This window comes from Somniosus microcephalus, chromosome 12 (genome assembly GCF_052327205.1).
Source record: "Somniosus microcephalus isolate GS21.2 chromosome 12, FLI_Smic_1.0, whole genome shotgun sequence".
In the NCBI taxonomy this organism is placed as follows: Eukaryota; Metazoa; Chordata; class Chondrichthyes; order Squaliformes; family Somniosidae; genus Somniosus; species Somniosus microcephalus.
The window spans coordinates 115,817,093-115,837,120 of record NC_140998.1 but is presented as its reverse complement, the minus strand read 5'-3'; the positions used below and the strand labels follow the sequence as shown (position 1 = coordinate 115,837,120).

Below are 20,028 nucleotides of genomic sequence, written 5' to 3'. Positions count from 1 at the left end.
CCAAGGCCCTATATAATTGGAGTAAGACTTCTTTACTCCTGTACTCAAATCCTCTTGTAATGAAGGCCAACATACCATTTGCCTTCCTAATGGCTTGCTGCACCTGCACATTCACTTTCAGTGACTCATGTACAAGGACACCCAGGTCCCTTTAGCATCTGCATTCCCCAATCTTTCACCATTTAGGAAATACTCTGCCTTTCTGTTTTTTCTACCAAAGTGGATAACTTCACGTTTATCCACATTATAGTCCATCTGCCATGTTCTCGCCCACTCACTGAGCCTGTCGAGATCCCCTTGAAGCCTCTTCGCAACTTACCCTGCCACCTAGCTTTGTATCATCAGCAAATTTGGAAATGTTACATTTAGTTCCCTCATCCAAATCATTGATATAGATTGTGAATAGCTGGGGCCCAAGCACCGATCCTTGCAGTACCCCACTAGTCACAGCCTGCTATCCTGAAAATGTCCCGTTTATCCCTACTCTTTGTTTTCTGTCTGTTAACCAATTCTCAATCCATACTAGTATATTACCCCCAATTCCATGTGCCCTAATTTTGTTCACCAGCCTCTTGTGTGGGACCTTATCGAAGGCCTTCTGAAAATCCAGATACACCACATCTACCGGTTCCCCTTTGTCTACTCCACGAGTTACATCCTCAAAGAACTCCAATAGGTTTGTCAAACAGGATTTCCCTTTCATAACTCCATGTTGACTCTGCCCAATCTTACTATTAGTTTCTAAGTGCCCAGTTATTGCATCCTTTATAATAGATTCCAGCATTTTCCCAACAACTGATGTGAGGCTAACAGGTCTGTAGTTCCCAGTTTTCTCTCTCCGTCCTTTCTTAAATAGTGGGGTTACATTTGCTATCCTCCAATCTGCAGGAACCGTTCCAGAATCTATAGAATTTTGGAAGATGACAACCAATGCGTCCACTATTCCAATGGCCACCTCTTTCAAAACCCTAGGATGTAGGTCATCCAGACCTTGGGATTTATCGACTTGTAGTCCCATTAATTTTGCTAGTACAGGTAGACTACCCTTTATCCGGACTTCCGAAAACCGAAACCCTCTAAAAACCAAAGGTTTTTTCGGTCAGCGTAAGTCCCAGGTTTTCGGATAAAGGATAGTCTACCTGTACTGTTTTTTTACTAATAATAATTTCTTTAAGTTCCTCATTCTCGCCACACCCTTGGTTTTCTCGTATTTCTGGGAGATTTTTTGGGTCTTCCTCCATGATCTGGCCCACGTGCGTCCAATTCCACACTACGTTGTTGACTCTTAAGACCTTCAGAGTACCTAGGGATAGGCAGTAAATACTGCCTTGCCAAAGTTGCTCACATCCCAAGAACACATAAAAAACATAAACAGAGAATTTTTAGAGGTGTAGGAGAATTAACTGCAGAATAACAAGCGCTCTTTACAATAGGTGAAAAGCAAACTATAGGGACCTGACAAAGTGACGGCTTAAGAAACCTCAACATAACTCAGACCTTTGGCATAAGGCTAAATGGATTTAAAGGACCAGGCCAGTTCAGATCTCCAAAGGGTTGTTCCAAGCCACAGGGACCTGAGGCAGGTACTTTGCTTCCAAAACAGTGAACAAGATGAAACCCAAATACTGAATTTTATAAAAGAAGTTTTTATTTTCTCAAAATATTGCTTCATTCGTAAATTTCAAGCACAGCATTTGCTTTGACAAATTTCAAAAAATTCTGTTTTGTCTTTATAAGTAAGGGAGTACAGATGTCAACAAGATTCACTGTCTTGGTTCCCCTTAAGCCACTGTCGTATTGACTGACTGTTTATTCTGCAGATGAGCTTGACAGTTACATGTATCAGACAGTGGGACACGAGGCTATAGATCTGTATTCAGAAGCCATGGGCCTGCCACTGTATCGTCACACTATCCAAGGTAGCAGTCGAGCAATTGGAAGAGACTACACCAAATGTGAAGGCGATGAAGTAGAAGACCTATACCATCTTCTGAAGCAGATTACGGTACTAATGAAAATATTTTGAACAGTCTTGATGAGTAGTTTTGTTTGTAAATATTAGTCAACTTTATTATCATAACTCTTTCTCACAAGGAATAATAGTATTTGAAGAAATATATATTTTACAGCCTACTGTTTGGTGTTGGAATACATAAATCAGAGTGCATACGTTGCAGTTTGCTACTGAAGAATGATAAATGCTGATTTGATACAAGTCTATGTTGTATTTTGTAATATGCTTGCATTTGTTCAACCTTGATAAGTGTGTAGTTTCCCAGGGTAAGTTATCCTGAATTTGCATTTATGTGATTTGCAGACAAAAGAAGTCAAAAGTCTTTGTGCTGCATTTCATTTAATAATTGATTCAGTAATTCAATGTAAACATAAAAAAATTTGCATATTTTTCACAACACTGTTAAACTTTAAAAAATGTGCTGCTGTGTCTACGTGACATTTCGCAGTGGGTTGATAATATTTTGGTTGTTGCACTACAAGTACTGATCTGAGACCAGGTTGTGGCAATTTGTGGCCTGCAGACCAATGCTACACTGCCAGCGGTCTCATTGCTCTCTGAACATGCATCTGCAGAGAGTTGCTCATCAACAATCTAAATCTTAATATTAGGAGAGAGATGACGACTGCTGGATTTGTATTACAAATGAAATTTTTAAAATTCCCAACGTGATCAACATCTTAAACTTCACTGTGCAATGAACTTGCAGTTATACTGCAGTGGGTGTGAAGCCAAAATGATGTGAGGTTACTTTGTAGAGCTGGTCTCACACCACTTGTAAAGTGCACGTCACACCTAAATTACACAGTACATAAGAACATAAGAATTAGGAGCAGGAGTAGGCCGTACGGCCCTTTGAGCCTGCACCTCCATTCAGTAAGATCATGGTTGATCTTTGACCTCAACTCTACTTTCCCGCCCATTTCCCATATCCCTTGATTTCATGAGAGTCCAAAAATCTATCTCTCTCAGCCTTGAATATACTCAATGATTCAGCATCCACAGCCCTAATATACTACATCCACTGATTCCCCTTTATCTACCCTGCTAGTTACATCCTCAAAAAACTCTAATAAATTTGTCAAACACGATTTCCCTTTCCTGAAACCATGTTGACTCTGCCTAATCATATGATTTTCTAAGTGCCCTGCAACCACTTCCTTAATCATGGATTCCAGCATTTTCACGACGACTGATGTCAGGCTAACTGGCCTGTAGTTCCCAGTTTCCCCTCTCCCTCCTTTCTTGAATAGCGGGGTTACATTTGCTACCTTCCAATCCGCTGGGACCGTTCTAGAATCTAGGGAATTTTAGAAGATCACAACCAATGCATCCACTATCTCTGCAGCCACCCCTTTTTGAACCCTTGGATGTAGGCCATCGGGGTCCAGGGGATTTGTTGGTTTTTAGTCCCATTAGTACTTTTTCTCTACTGAAATTAATTATTTTAAGTTCCTCACTCTTATTAGACCCTTGGTTCCCCACTATTTTTGGTATATTTTTTGTATCTTCTACTGTGAAGACAGATACAAAATATTTGTTTAAAGTTTCTGCCATTTCCTTATTCCCCATAATAATTTCTCCTGTCTCAGCCTCTAAGGGACCAACACTTACTTTTGCTACTCTTGCTTTTTACATACTTGTAGAAGCTCTTACAATCTGCTTTACCTTAAGACAAAACAAAACCTAAACCATATCCAACAATATAGTATAAGAACATAAGAAATAGGAGCAGGAGTAGGCCAATCGGCCCCTCGAGCCTGCTCCACCATTCAATAAGATCATGGCTGATCTGATCCTAACCTCAAATCTTCTATCACTCTGCATCCACCCGAACCCATGTGATCTCCTGGGAGAGGCGAAAAACCAGATAAAGACCCAATGGCCAATTTGGGAGAAAAAAATCTGGGAAATTCCTCTCCGACCCATCTAGGCGATCGAAATTCTTCCAGGAGATCACTCTGTCCCTATATTTTCTACAGTACTTACCTTCTGTAAAGGCGATCTCCACCCCAGCCAGGAACAGGAATAAAACCATCTCCTGAAATCTAACACAGAATTAGAACACAGTAGGAGCAGAACCAGGCTACACGGCCCCTGGGCCCACTCCGCTACCCACAGGGCCATGACCATTCCGAACCTAGACTCATGTCCAATTTCCTGCCCGCTCCCCATAACCCTTAATTCCCTTTACTTCTAGGAAACTATCTATTTCTGTTTTAAATTTATTTAATGATGTAGCTTCCACAGCTTTCTGGGGCAGCAAATTCCACAAACCTACCACCCTCTGAGTGAAGAAGTTTCTCCTCATCTCAGTTTTGAAAGAGCAGCCCCTTATTTTAAGATTATGCCCCCTAGTTCTAGTTTCACCCATCATTGGGAACATCCTCACCGCATCCACCCGATCAAGCCCCTTCACAATCTTATATGTTTCAATAAGATCGCCTCTCATTCTTCTGAACTCCAATGAGTAGAGTCCCAATCTACTCAACCTCTCCTCATATGACCACCCCCTCATCCCCGGGATTAACCGAGTGAACCTTCTTTGTACTGACTCGAGAGCAAGTATGTCTTTTCTTAAGTATGGACACCAAAACTGTATGCAGTATTCCTGGTGCGGTCTCACCAATACCTTGTACAACTGCAGCAATACCTCCCTGTTTTTATATTCCATCCCCCTAGCAATAAAAGCCAACATTCCATTGGCCTTCTTGATCACTTGCTGCACCTGCATACTAACTTTTTGAGTTTCGTGCACCAGGACCCCCAGATCCCTTTGTACTACAGTACTTTCCAGTTTCTTGCCATTAAGATAATAACTTGCTCTATGATTTTTCCTGCCAAAGTGCATAACCTCACACTTTCCAGTATTGTATTCCATCTGCCAAATCTCTGCCCACTTACTTAGCCTGCCTATGTCCCTTTGCAGGTTTTTTATGTCCTCCTCACTCACTACTTTCCGTCCCATCTTTGTATCATCTGCAAACTTTGATATGTTACACTCGGTCCCCTCCTCCAAATCATTAATATAGATTGTAAAGAGTTGGGGACCCAGCACTGACCCCTGCGGAACACCACTAGTTACTGGTTGCCAATCTGAGAATGAACCATTTATCCCAACTCTCTGCTTTCTGTTAGAGAGACAATCCTCCACCCACGCCAGAATATTACCCCCAATCCCGTGATTTTTTACCTTGAGCAATAATCTTTTGTGTGGCACCTTGTCAAATGCCTTTTGGAAGTCTAAATACACTACGTCCACTGGTTCCCCTTTATCCACCCTGTATGTTACTTCCTCAAAAAACTCCAGCAAATTTGTCAAACACGACTTCCCCTTCATGAAACCATGCTGAGTTTGTCCTATTAAATTATGTTTATCCAAATGTCCCGTTACTGTCTCCTTAATAATGGACTCTAACATTTTACCAACCACAGATGTTAGGCTAACAGGTCTATAGTTTCCAGCCTTCTGCCTACTGGCTTTTTAACATGACACAAAGTAACACTCAATAGTTGTAGATTATTTTATGCTTGGATCAGAAATTCTCCACAGTAAAGGTGAATAGGATGCAGTTTGTGAATGGGCATCCCATGATTAGAGCAGGTATGTGTTTGCCTGAGGTCGACACCTATCAGTTGATTCACAACACTGCATAAAAAATGTCACACTTTAAATAAAAATGATTCTACTTTGAGCATGAAAAATCACACAGTAGTGCTATGCACCAAGTCTTCATAATTACTTTTCCCCTGCTAAGCACTTTATCTTCACTTGTGCAGACTAACTTAATTGCTTTTAGGTCCACAACAAGTTGCATTGAAATTCCTTGAGGATACTTCATTAGTTCAGGTTCTTAATTGTCATTAACCCTTCATTTCCTTTTGCTAGTATCCAGGGTGTTTGAGGTATTTAATTAAATCAGTACCAAATTTTACTAAGTAGTCAAACCGAATAGCTGCGAATATCCTTTAACAACATATTTCCAGTTAACATAAAATGGGACAATGCTAGTTTGTCTCAATGATTCACAATTTGCTAATGAAATTGAATGTTTCAAAGCTGGGTGGTTCTGTTAACGGGTTGTTAATTACAGGCTTACTGTCTTTTTTCTATTAAAAGCGGAATTTCAGTTCTTATGTGCTTTTGTTCGGGAGATTGGTTAAAACCTCAGTTTCAGTTGCTATGTCTTAGGCATAGACAGAACAAACTCATTTCAGTTATTTCCTTTTTCAGACATGTTAAACAACAAAAATGTTACTCATTATAATATCTGTGCAGTGGCCAATGAATCCATTAAAAAAAACTATATACATTTAAATTTTAAAATCTTTTTTCTTCTGTTTCACTTCTGTATCCCCATCCCTAAAGCCTCAATTACCCATGCACTTCATTAGTCTATTCTGGCTCAGTAATAGGTCCTAGAACTGCTCCAAACTTCTTCTGTTAATACAGGGTAACTGGTTACCATCAGTTTAGCAATGCCTAAGTTTTAAAATTCTCATCCTAGTGTTCAAATCCCTCCATGGCCTTGCTCCTCCCTATCTTTGTAACCTTTCCACCTTGCAAATCTCTGAGAACTCTGCGTTCCTCCAACTCTGGCTTCTTATGCGTCCCCCACGCCCTTCACCCCACCATTGGTGGCTGTACCTTCAGCTGTCTAGGCCCTAAGATCTGGAATTCCCTCCTTAAACCTCTCCATCACTCTCTTCTCCTTTAAGACTCTTCTTAAAACCTTCCTGATGATACAAAGCTAGGTGGGAATATAAGTTGTGAGAAGGATGCAAAGAGGCTTCAAGGGGATACAGACAGGCTAAATGAGTGGGCAAGAACATGGCAAATGGAATATAATGTGGAGAAAAGTGAAGTTATCCACTTTGGTAGGAAAAATAGAAAAGCAGAGTATTTTTAAATGGTGAGAGATTGGGAAATGTTGGTGATCAGAGGGACCTGGGTGTCCTTGTACACGAATCACAGAAAGTTAACATGCAAGTGCAGCAAGCAATTTGGAAAACAAATGGTATGTTGGCCTTTATTACAAGAGGATTTGAGTATATAAGAGTAAAGACATCATACTTCAATTATATAGAGCTCTGGTGAGACCACACCTGGAGTATTGTGTACAGTTTTGGTCTCCCTACCTAAGGAAGGATATACTTGCCATAGAGGGGGTGCAACAAAGGTTCACCAGACTGATTCCTGGGATAGGGGGATTGTATATGAGGAGAGATTGAATAGACTAGGCCTATATTCTCTAGAGTTTAGAAGAATGAGAGGTGATCTCATTGAAACATACAAAATTCTTACAGGGCTTGACAGGGTAGATGCAGGGAGGATGTTTCCCCTGGCTGGGGAATCTAAAACCAGGGGTCACAGTCTCAGAATAAGGGGTCAGCCATTTAGGACTGAGATGAGGAGGAATTTCTTCACTCAGAGGGTAGTGAATCTTTGGAATTCTCTACCCTCAGAGGGCTGTGGCGGCTCAGTCGGGAGTATATTCAAGACAGAGATCGATAGATTTTTGAATATTAAGGGAATCAAGGGATATGGGGATAATGTAGGAAAGTGGAGATGAGTTAGAAGATCAGCCATGATCTCATTGAATAGCGGAGCAGACTCGAGTGGCCGAATGGCCTACTCCTGCTCCTATTTCTTATGTTCCTCTTCGACCAAGCTGTTGGTCACCTAATATCTCCTACTTTGGCTCAGTGTCAGGTTTTAGCTGATTGTGCTCCTGTGAAGCACCGTGGGACGTTTTACTACATTAAAGGCGCTATATAAATGCAAGTTATTGTTGGTGTTGGTTGCTAAATGTTGAAAGCAACTGCCCCTCTGGACATTTTCTCCCTCATTTTTGCATGAAAGCAGAGGCCTCTGTTTTGCATCTTATCAAGGCATAGCAGAGGTCGTAAAATTCACTTGGGGGGGGTAATTTTCACATTCACCACCTGGGCGGGCGGTATGTGGCGGAATGAATCATCTGCCTCTCCTAGACGTTATCCTTTTTCATCCCATTGGACAAATAATGAATGAAAACACCATTTCCCCGGGCAGGAGACTTATCCCAGAACTTTGCTAGTGTTGGTCTATAAGCAGTTCTTTGAATTGTCTATTGCTTGGCTAAGTTGACTCAGCCCTGACTTTTCCGAATGTCCATCAGGGAACTAGCTTAGCTTTCATTGCATCTACCTGAAGGTTTGCCTCAGATCAGGAACTCGCCACACGGAGAATTGTGGGCTTGAACCCATGTCTTAACACTCTGTGGACCACCATCAGACTGCTCAATGATTTTGATTTCTGAAATAATTTATGCCTTGTCTTCAAAAAATATCCATGTAGTTGGTGTGTATCAAGTGCAGTGTTGATTACTTAAATTAATGGACAACTATAACTAGCATGAATTAATTTTAAATTACAGGAAACTCTTTGGTATCCGGCACCGACGGGACCGGGATGGTGCCGGTTGATAAAAAAATTCCGGATAACGGAGAGGTATATCTACCGAGGCTATTTTTAACAAACAAAAATTAAAAAATCAAGAAATGTGCAGCACAATTGGGTACTCACCTACAGAATGTTGTGTTAAATGGATGGTGGAAGATGCTTGATTAAGTATAGTAATGCCAGTTGAGGGTAATCCATAACTCTTTAATTACTTAACAGTAAAACAAAACTTATAAACGACTGTATACTGTAGTTTTCGGAGTGAGAATTGTGCCGGTTATTAGAGAGTTTCCTGTAAATGTAACAAAACTGCTGCTTTTGCTGTAAGATAGCTGCAAGATTACACAACGGAACAAGTTTGAGATGTCTGAAATGAGTTCCTAGAAGTTGTGAACTGTGGCACAACGCAGCCTATAAATTGAAAGAAAAGAAGGAACTTGCATTTATATAGCACCTTTCTCATCCTCAGGATGTCCCAAAACATTTCACAGTCAATGGATTGCTTTTAAAGTGTCATCACCATTGTTATATCGGAAAACGTGGCAGCCAAGTTCACATAAGCAGCAATGAGATAAAGAACCAGTTAATTTGGCACTAGTTGGCACACTCATATTATGGAATTAAGTTGTTGCTTTTGATGTCAAAGCTGCCCAGGTTATACTGTGTGATGAATAGAGCAGCAACAAGGAAACTGCAATTGTGCAAGATTCACACATGCACAGTTATAATAATAATCATAATCAACTTTATTGTCATTGTTAGTGCACAAGTGCAGTACAACAAAATGTAAGCTTGCGGCTCCCGAGAGTGTACATTTTGATTAAGACATTTAACATACATTTGGCTTGTAACATAAACATAAACATAATAAAGTGCATTGGCAGATGTGCAGGCTTTAGAATTTATTAGCAGAGTTCAGTAGGATGACAGCCCTGGGAAAGAAGCTGTTCCTAAATCTGGTCGTGCGGGTGCGAATGCATCTGTAGCGTCTCCCAGATGGCAGGGGGGCGAACAAACTGTGGCTGGGGTGGGTAGGGTCTTTGATGATGGTCAGTGACCTCCGTAGACAGCGTTTCTGGTAGATGTTCTCAATGGTCAGTAGCCGGGTGCTGGTAATGCGTTGGGCAGTTTTGACTACCCGCTGCAGGGCTTTCCGGTCATAGGAGGTACAGCTGCTATACCACACTGTGATACAGTTCGTCAGGATGCTCTCTATTGTGCAGCGGTAAAAGTTAGAGAGGATCCGGGGTGACAGGTTGCATCCCTTCAGTTGGTTAGAAGTTGTGAGTGGGACTTTAAATCAATTCCGCATGTGTGTATTTTGTGCATTTGCAATAAGTTACAAGTCAAATTTTGCCAGTCTGACCAAAACTTGCTCAGTGCTGGGGGAAGGTCCATACAGACCAGTAATGGTGAAAGCATATTGATGGCTTGAGTTATCGGATGGCCTGAGTCGTCAGCCGCCTGTGATGAATGATACAAGAAGTAGAAAATTCACAGTGGTGTGTTTGAGGAAGATTGCAGGCACATTGTTAGGAATAGTTTGGACGGTGCATATAACCTTTTTGCCCTGCATGCAACCTGTGCTTTACCTGAAATAGGAGTGCTTGATGGGGACACTGGGCACCAGGATGGAAGAGTGTTCATTTTCCACCATGAATATGTCACCTTAATGAGCACAATTTCACCATTTTTATGAAGTAGTCACGCAGCTTGTCATTCTAAAATCATCAGTGTCTTATTGCTTCCTACATGCATATGTGCATCGGTCCTTGCTTCCTGTAGAGGTACTAATGAAAACGGTCATCTACAAGAAGGTGTCAATAAAAATAAGATTGCTAGCTTAGGACAATTTGCTACAGTAAATGTATTCTAGAAATGCAAGCTGTTGTAACTTTTACTTCTGCTTTCAGTTGAAAATGTTCAACACATTGAAGCGATACATACCTGGGCAGCATTTTATGTTTAAATTAAGTTTATGCATTTTAAGTACTCCACTTTGATCAGTAATTTTAGGGAACAGGAGATGATGTGATGCACTGAAACTGTATGCGTGGATTAAGTAAGCATTTATCCTGAGTTTATGGTATTGGTGAAGAAGCTAGATTTACTCACAATATTCAGAATACCTTAAGCACAGTTTAAAAACAGTTAGGATACGTTGCTTAAAGTGTAGGTAGGCCTGTGGGACTATATCTGAATGTTTCAGAAGTCTGAAATGAAGGCATCAGTTGGAGAAATACAGAACATGGCAGCAAATCGACACCCCTTGATGAGAACATTTACTCACCCCATAGTGTTTGCTTAATAGGGATGACTCGATAATGGAATTGTTTCACAGTGTTAACTGCTGTAACAAATTTTTTGTAATAATTTAAAATTCACTTGACTGCTTGCCAGATTTGCAGTAATATGATTACAGTGTTTTGTTGTGGACAAAGGCATCAGGTAGTAAATTCTTATATAAAAAATAGGGAAAAAAGGCACTTGTATCTGTTTTAAAAACTCACGGAATTAGTAGTCGATCCATGAAAAGTTTTGTGTCATTCTTGCTAATATCCTTTAGAAATACTGCTCAGCTAGTATTGGGTACCTGCTGCGGATTTAATGTAACCCAAATGCAGATATGTTTGGGCCCCCTCGCCCCTTCTCCTTTGTTAACATTGCCATTGTGTCTGGTTTGCAAAAATAATAAAAATTGCTACTAATTTCACAGCAGGTACAGTACAAATATGTTTGTGGAAACTGTGACACAGGGTTTTATTTTGCTCCTGGATATGGCAGTGGGTATTGATGAAGGATGTGAATTCTTTGTATTACGCAGCAACAGCAGTCTGTTCTTTTAAAGCATGCTTTGCTTTTACACTTACTGTGCTGCGTGACTTAAAATTGGACAAATAATTAATCATCAAAATATTTAAAATTCTTTTTTAAATTGCAAAGACAGAAGAATTATTAATGTGTTCAGGTTTTCCATATAATTACAGCCAACTGGGAAAAGGTTAATTAGTGTTGTAAATTTTCAGCTATTCAGGCCAGGAAATAGCTTGATCCTTTAATTTTTTAATTAATCACTTATCAGACAGTTATATATCTAGTTAGCAACAGATGCTTTAGAAGTTCTGCTCTGTGGCCAGAAAGCTTTGTTAAAACTTCATTTGTGCACACAGTAATTTTCTCTTCATGGTGGTGTCAAAAAGCTTTTCCTGAATTGAAAGACCAGGGAAGAGGCCATTCTCTCACATGTGCTATGACGTTTCTGGTAGGTTGTGTGGGTTGTTTTTATTTATTCTCTTCTCAAACTGGCAGCTGATGCTGACATCTGATTCAGGTGCTACCAGTGTCCCTCTTGCACTTTGTACAAATGTGTATTATTTGTACGTGGACAATGAGTATCAGCTAGCTATTCAACCACTGAGGGAATCACAGCCAAGCCTCATCCTGTCCTCACCTGGTGACAGCAAACACACATACACTTACTTTTGCGGCAGGGTTTCAGCTGGATAGTGATCAGATTCCAGTTGAAAATTGTGTTTATCTTTGTTGTCATCAGGTGAGGATCCTGGCTGATGTTTTAACCCCCTGCTTAATCAAGGATACTTAAGACTAATTGTAATTCCCATGCAGCCCAGGCTGACATTGGCAAACTCCGCACAAATCAGGGAGCAAACCTTTCTGGCCTGTATGACTCAGTGCTATCTCTCATCGCAACAAGGCATTAGGAGGGAGGTTATATTTGTGCGATTAATGCTTTACTCCCCTCCCTACCAAATTTGCAAGGTCTTTCCCTCAACCTCTCCTGTTGGCAGAAGTCTCAGAAAAGCATTATAATAGCAAAAGAGTTAAAGTCTTTTTTGTACCATAATTGTGCAGTGTGACTTTGAGTAAAGAATTTCCACAAAAGTTGTTTCTGTTATTTATCTTTAGCTGAGGCAGTGTTTGTAAATAGTTATCTAAATGTTCCACAAACAAATTAGGCACTGGAGTGAAGATTTCAATAATGTTAGTGATGAAAGCACAGAGACAGACATTGATACATAGCTCTAGCACAGAATCTAATAAGTCTTCACTCGATGTGCATGTGATCCAAAAATAGTGTCTTGAGGATGCTGTACCACAAATGCCCTTGAACTAGATTTGACAGTACAGGTAGTATGCAGTTTGAGTGATGCAGTCTTTTGCTTTGGCAACATGAGGTAACTCCTGTACTAGAAGTGATTGTATTATGCATGGTTTGCAAATGCAACTACTTGTTTTGATCTATTCTCGCTATTCAGGTTTGCAATGTTTATTGCATCTGTGTGACTGCAATATGGAAGTGGGAAGTGTGGTTTATACTTACTTTGAATGCAAACTTAATACTGGCCGTGCTAATGTTTACTTGCTGTAAACAGATATAAATAATGCCATAATTGTTAGGATGGATGTTGTGCTGGAAGGAGATTCAATATCACTGACTTTTTCTTTGTGTAAATCTTTGTGCTCATTGAGGCCAAGAAGATTGCTGCTGGGACAAAAGCAAAATACTGCGGGTGCTGGAAATCTGAAATAAAAACAGAAAATGCTGGAAACACTCAGCAGGTCAGGAAGCATCTGTGGAGAGAGAAACAGTTAACGTTTCAGGTCGATGACCCTTCGTCAGAACAGATTGCTGCTGGGAATGGATTACTTGTTATAGGTATCCAGTGTTGGCATCAAATACTCCCAAGTTAGGTACAGGTAAAGCGTCCCCCCACTTTGCCCCAACATTGTGCCTAAATCTCTCAAGGATTTCTAGCACTAGCGTGACATTTTTCTATTTGCCACACCAGTCACGGTCAGCAGGCAGGATTAAGATTGATAATTTAGTGGGCCTATACCCACTCAAAACTCACTTGTGATTACGAATCTGATTTTATATTGGACCCTTCCATCCATGTGAGCAAATGAGACTTTGATTCTGACAGGTAAATATGGGACTTCATAAACCATAAAGCACTCTGCCATTATGGTTGGTATACTTTCTTTATGCTATTGTTTTCAAATATGCACCTTTATATAAGCAGAAAGAAAGAACTCGCATTTATATAGCACAGCATCACATCCTCGGGAAAGCCCAAAGTGTTTCACAGCCAATTCATTACTTTTGAAACGCAGCTACTGGTGTTATGCAGACAAATGCAGCAGCCAATTTGAGCATAGCAAGATCCCACAAGCAGTATATGAGATAAATTACCAGTTAATCTGTATTTGGTGGTTTTGGTTGAGGGAGGAATGTTGGTCTCGACATGAAGAGAACTCCCTGCTCTTGTTCAAATAGTACCATAGGATCTTTAAAGTCCAGTCAAATAGGCAGCTGGGGCCTCAGTTTATCTGAAAGGCAGCACCTCTGATAGTGCAGTATTCCCTCAGTATTACACTGAAGTCTCAGCCTAAATGTTGTGCTTAAATCCTGGATGGGGGTTCTTTGGTCGTGGGAGAATATATTTACAGGTATGTCTTTCCATTCCCTGTTGGGATTTCTCTACAGCAGATAATATTGCTTGGTAAGCAGGTGGACAGACAGTCTGGTTCCAGGCCTGAGCCTGTGCCATGTTTGAGCTGGATGGTTGGAGGTACTTGAGAGCAAGGCAAGTTGGCTTTCCCATTTTACTTCTGTCAATGGGGTGGGGGGTGGGAGAGGAGTACAAAACTTCCACTGGGAGCCTCTTTCTGTAGCCTGACTGAATTCAACAGTTCACAACATGGGAAATGTGCGAGAATCTATGTTCTATTTATTATCATCAGCTAATGGTTAGGTGGAACAGTCGAGTGTTTTGGCGAGGGGCAGAGAGAGAGGAGAGAGCTAAAAACAGTATCCATTAGAAGCACATCTTCTGATCACCAGCTCTGTGTAGAAGCCCACAGTTTTGGACCTTGCCTCCCAGCCCAAAAAGGTCTCACAAAAGGCTGTGAAGTGACAACATGAAAGAGAAAAGAAAAATTTCCGAGGCATGTGTGACAGGGCTAACAATGAGGATTATAGTTCCTATGTACAGAAATATTTGAAATGGCACTGTTGTTTTCCCAATACACTCAACCTCCTATCAGACTGAAAACTACTTTTAATCTTGCAGCTTTTTTTCCTTTTAGGAGAACCATCCAATATTGTGTGTTCAGAAGAGTTGATGTAGTAACGGTGCAAGATTTTCTTCCCTGCTAAGCTTTAGTTGTATGATACGAATAGTCAGAGACAGACCGGGAGGCTGGCTGGCTATGGATGGTGTGAGAAAGCCTTGAGGCTTTACTCATCAGTTTAAACTTGCTGATTGCCAGGCTTTACTAATTTTGCATTTCCAGGGCACTGGTGCCATGACCTTGTCTGCAATATATGAGGGTCTGGGTCTCTGAGAATCTCACGTGGCTATGGAATGGTTAGACATGTATTGTTTACCAGACTCCAAGTGAACTGAGCACTAGCAGCCAGTTTGATAAACACACATTTCCTGCCTTTATCAGGGAGATCACAGAATGTGAAGTATGAGTTTCCAGTTTTACTTATTCCCTTCAGCTCTTTTCCTGTTTAAAAAACGTACTAATGGGGTGTTGAACAGTTCCCATTTGGATTTTAGTTACTAGTTGTTGACTACTTGTTCTTGTAGATGTCTGGCAGATCTTCCGAAATATTTATATTTCCTAATCTTTTAATACAAAATAAAATGTGAACCTTTCCTTTACGTTTATTTCAATTGCACAGGTTGTACTTGTATTTGAAAGTTGTAAACAGACGTGACTACCAGTAAAAGTGAGGGCAAACATTTTCGCAGAAGTTAATGTGCAAGCCTTTTGGGCAATTCTGTTAATATTTCATGTAAGAGGAGCTGCTCCTTACAATACCAAGTAAGCAATCTGATTTAATGGTTTCATTCTTATAATTGGAGCTGTTGGATTCTTAATTTAAACACTGATTAAGTAATCAGGGGCTGGATTTCCCACAGGATGGTAAGTCTGTTTGCCTTTGTGCTTTACCTGGTAGTAACAATAGCCATCAGGTAAAACCAATTTACCCGGTGGCATCCCCCCCAGTTGCCATCAGATTGGATATAATAAGATAATCAAAGGCCCGTCAGCAAATCAGGGGAACTGGAGGTTTTCATCAACGCCACATGGCTGAAGTACTGTTTAAAATAAAACAGCCTCTTTCTAGTTGGACAAGGCTGGTTCTCACCAAGCCAGAGCTCCAGCTGTGTGTTTAAATAGTATTAGGGAGGGAGGGAGGCTGGAGTTGAAATGATGTATTTTTAGTTTTTCCAGCTGGCCTGCACTTGGATGCAGGGCTGTACTTTCTGCCCATGCCTGGCAGTATCCATATTTTTTAATTAATGACTGCTGCCAGAGAAATTAATAAGAGGGAGTTTTAAGTGCAATTAAAAAAAAAAAATAGGATTACTTTTGGTGTTAACTCCTTAGCCCTACCTATTGCAAGAATCCAAATCTGTGTGATTTAACCAGAATAAAAGATGTCGTGGTGTGTCCCTGTACAAATCATTCTAGTGGGAATGTTGTTGATCTCCTGTAATTGATCTTTTAATGTGAAGTCGTCTCTAATTAAAATCAATGGTGAAGTAAAATGCTACCTACCATTATGGTCACTTTGTGTTTGTGTTAATGGGTATAATTTTAAAGTGCCAGAAATTGCATTCAGACCACCCAGGTTTTAAGACTAGTGTGTAGCCATTATTTGCTACTTCAGATCTGCTTTAACTGCCCATAAGAAAAAAATCTTGTTAGGAGTACATTCTGAATTGTATTGTAAAGTTCTTAACAGGAATTTCTCAGCCAATGCTGTGTCTATTAGACCATTTTAGAAGTAAAGCTATGTGAAAGACAGAAAAGCTACCACTGGTAATGAACAAAGATATATTTCTTAAGGCTAAAGGGATCAAGGGATATAGGGAGAAAGCAGGGACCGGGTACTGAATTTGAATGATCAGCCATGATCTCATTGAATGGCGGAGCAGGCTCGAGGGGCCGAATGGCCTACTCCTGCTCCTATCTTCTATGTTTAAACCAAAATGGTTCACGCATGTAGTTTACCCAGGACTAGATACCAGAAGAGAAGAGAAGGTGAAGTAAGTTAGTTGGAGAAAGAGATGAGATGATTAGGTCTGTATGACAGGATCAAGGATGTTGAATTATTACAGATGTGTTGCAATATATTTATGTTGAACAATGGAGAAGTAGTATCAAATTTTATATATATGTTAAAAGCAAGAACTTTGCTCTAGTTGTTAGTTTCCTAATGTTCTTTGAATAATGAGAAAAATTCATCCTTGAAATGCACTCCAGTCTATATTTTCTGTTATATATAGTTCCGACCAAGAGTGATGGGATGAGATGTTCCACTGCCTGCTGTCTGTGTCAGACCACAGAATGCCACTGACCCTAATTAAAGACTAATTCTGAATTTCACTCAAAGAAGCCACAGGTCTGGCTGCTGTGGGACACAGAAAACTGTCACACTGGTATGGTAGTGGGTACTCATTTGAGGCTGAGGCAGAGTATAAGCAAAAACACCACAGCAAGATGGGAGTAAGAGGGAATGATACGAGGAGCTTTTCCAACCAAAGAGTTCTGAAATGTTACCAAGGAATATAATTGAAGCAGACAGTGTAAGTGGGTTCAAGAGACAACTTTTCTCGAGAGACAAGATTTGAGGGATATGGTGAGTAGGCGGGTAGATGGGATTGGCGTATGAAAAAGTGACAGGCTTTTTTGTGCTGAAACACCCTTTCCAGTTCCCCAAAATTATTTTATTATGAAGATGAAACCATGATTTGAACTATAGGATTAATTTTACTGCATGTTACAAGGGAAAGAAAGAAAAGAAAGACTTGTATTTATATAGCGCCTTTCACAACCTCAGGGCGTCCCAAAGCGCTTTACAGTCAATGAAGTACTTTTGAAGTGTCATCACTGTTGTAATGTAGGAACAGCATGCCATGTAGCTAGTACATGCAGATTTCTAGCCTTGTCTTGATATATGTCACCATATCTATATTTAAGCAGTTCTGTTTTGTGTAATTTTTGTCTCCCCAACCTATTACATAATGATTTGATTCCATTGTACATGTACACAATATGATACAACCAAAGTCATGGCCACAGCACTATATTTTATTTCTAATGTTCAGTTGTTATTGCACATTCAATTTACACAGCAGTGGGAAGAACATTGTTGTAAAAGGTTTACAGGATTTTTGAAATCAACTTTGTTTTGAGTTGTCCCCAGATCTGCAAGTTGCATCTTACAACTTAATTCTGTGCGTTTTAACTGGTTAAATGGAATGCAGTAGTTTTAAACTATCCGTTAAACACACAAAGTACTCCACACAGATGGCAGAACTTTGGCTGTTAGAAAGCAATTTTATGCGTACAGCATTGGGACCTTGGATCCACTGCAGAAGGACCATGATATATTTAGTACGAAGACTGATGAAATACCTTGGGCCCAGATAGTTTGTGTACATGCCGATATCCTGTTTGATATATTTTATGTTACTTTTTATGTGCAAACTGAGTATACATGCACTGAATATACACTTGTATTCTAACTCATAAACTCAAATATCCTTTGTGGGTTGGAGGACTTTCTTCTGGGAAATCAAAAAATATTTTTCCCATGTATTTTGGTTCCAAAAAGTATTTGACAAAACACATGCCGCAGTCTACAACAGCACCTACAGAAAATCTGTTTATAGTGTAGTCAGAATATGGTAAATTTTTAATATATTACTTTTGAATATGCTGCTGTAGTCTCAGGGATAAATGAAATATTTATAACTAATAAAGTACAGCATTTTAGAGAAGTGTTTTGCTTGTGTTAAAAAGAAAATTGAGACCGGGTATCACATAAAAATGGCCATTTTCAGAAATATTGAGGAATATTAGTTGTAAAATGGTTAATTCTTAGATGGACATCATTAGGTACCTTTATTTTCATACTAAGATTTCGAATGACTACTTATGCATTTTATTTGCATACAGGAATTTCTGTACCGTGTACATGCATTTCATTAGGTCAGCCTACTATGTATTGTGTATGTGGCATCTTTTTTCTCTGGTTTGTTGATGTTACACTAGTGCCCTCTATGGCTCATTCCTGAACAACTGGCATAATGTTTATGAGGTTATCAGATGCTTCGGTAACCTTTAAGTCAGTGTAGTAAAGGGATTTTTTTCTAAACTCATTAGCTATGAAGAGCCATTTTGGATTGAGAAGTATTTTCAGTTTCAATGGGGCCTCTGAGCCAACAAAGGAAACAATGGTCCATTTTGAATCCTTACTTGTGTTAATAACTCATTAGTTGTTCTCGGTTGCAAATGTAGATTTTCCTCTCCCGTTTATCGGGGTAATTTGAGAATGACAGAATCAAATCATACATTCAGTTAATGAAGCTCGACTTTGAACACGGCCATCAAAATATATTTGTTTTGTGGGGTGGCGAATGAGTGAAAGGTCTTTTGCACGAGGGCATTCTTAAATGAGGCTTACTTTAGGAAGTCAGGGCAAAGGAGTGCAGATTATAAATGTTAACAATGTTTCTTGGAGCCAAATAAGAGACATTGGCTACTTTATAGTTGTATGAAACATACAGCATTTTGTTAATTAATGCAGTCATCACGCTAATCCTGTGACATTTTCTATGCTGAACATTTTCCACATTAGGGTAGTCCTTCAAGGATCTGATTTCAGCATTACTACATTCCTAGTTTAGTGCAATTGCCAAAAGTTGTAGAGTGTTCTGTGCCAGAAGTTACATTTGCTCTAAAATTAACAGCCAGATTAGACTGGGAAATGTGTGCTAACTGTCACAGTTGCACAGCATGGTGACTGGAGTCAAATTATGTCTGTATTTTTCTGCTTAATATGCTTTGCTTAATCATGTTTAATGATGATGAAAAAAGATAACATTATTGTGGTTTGCTAAAAGTAGACATGCCATCGGCATTTATGTACAATTTAAGAGATTTCTTAGCATTATTTTCCTCTGTCCAATTTTATTTTGCATATGAATATTTTAAATTGTATTACTTGGAAAGGGTAACTTAATATTCAAAGAGAATCTACATTTTTATTGGGATTATTCCTGGAGTTTAGTTTCATAAATGTGTTGATTTAATTGTAACTTTGAAAATGTCTAGTTTAAAGAATTCGAGCAGGGTTAAAGGTAGTCATCATAAACCATGGTTGTCTTAACCATATTGAAACTCCAGCGATGTTGGGAGAAATCTAGCTGGAACCAGTGGGAAATATTATTAAAATGAGAGGTTTTTATGACATACTTTTTTAATAAATTTTATTATTGTATTTTAAAAAATCATGCTTCTAATATTGCCTATAGCATTGCTGACTGTGAACAAGTTTCAGCATGTAGCTTGGTGAACTTTCAGTGCTCAAACCTACCGTGTTGCTTACTTGGCATATGCAGAAGATGGGGAGTTTTCTGTTTGTTTTCGCTAGTTTTGCACCCAGATTCCAGCACAATTCAGGTGGAATCAGCGCAAAAGATCGGGGAATTTAAAACGTAGGTGAGTTTGTGTTTTCCGCAAT

The 20,028-nt window shown here is 39.7% G+C and overlaps 1 protein-coding gene across 4 annotated transcripts in view; it reads left to right on the top strand.

Annotated features, from left to right (window-relative positions):
- The window catches only part of dph6 (diphthamine biosynthesis 6), a 307,645-nt gene that overhangs the window by 10,183 nt on the left and 277,434 nt on the right, over positions 1 to 20,028 (top strand). For all 4 annotated transcript variants that reach the window (XR_015080288.1, XM_086003446.1, XM_086003444.1 and 1 more), the window contains exon 3: positions 1,821 to 2,005. Coding sequence is in view for 3 of the 4 variants with exons in the window: in XM_086003446.1 (XP_085859572.1) it covers positions 1,821 to 2,005 (185 nt within the window). In the remaining variant the exon portion in view is untranslated. The remainder of the gene's footprint in view (positions 1 to 1,820; positions 2,006 to 20,028) is intronic.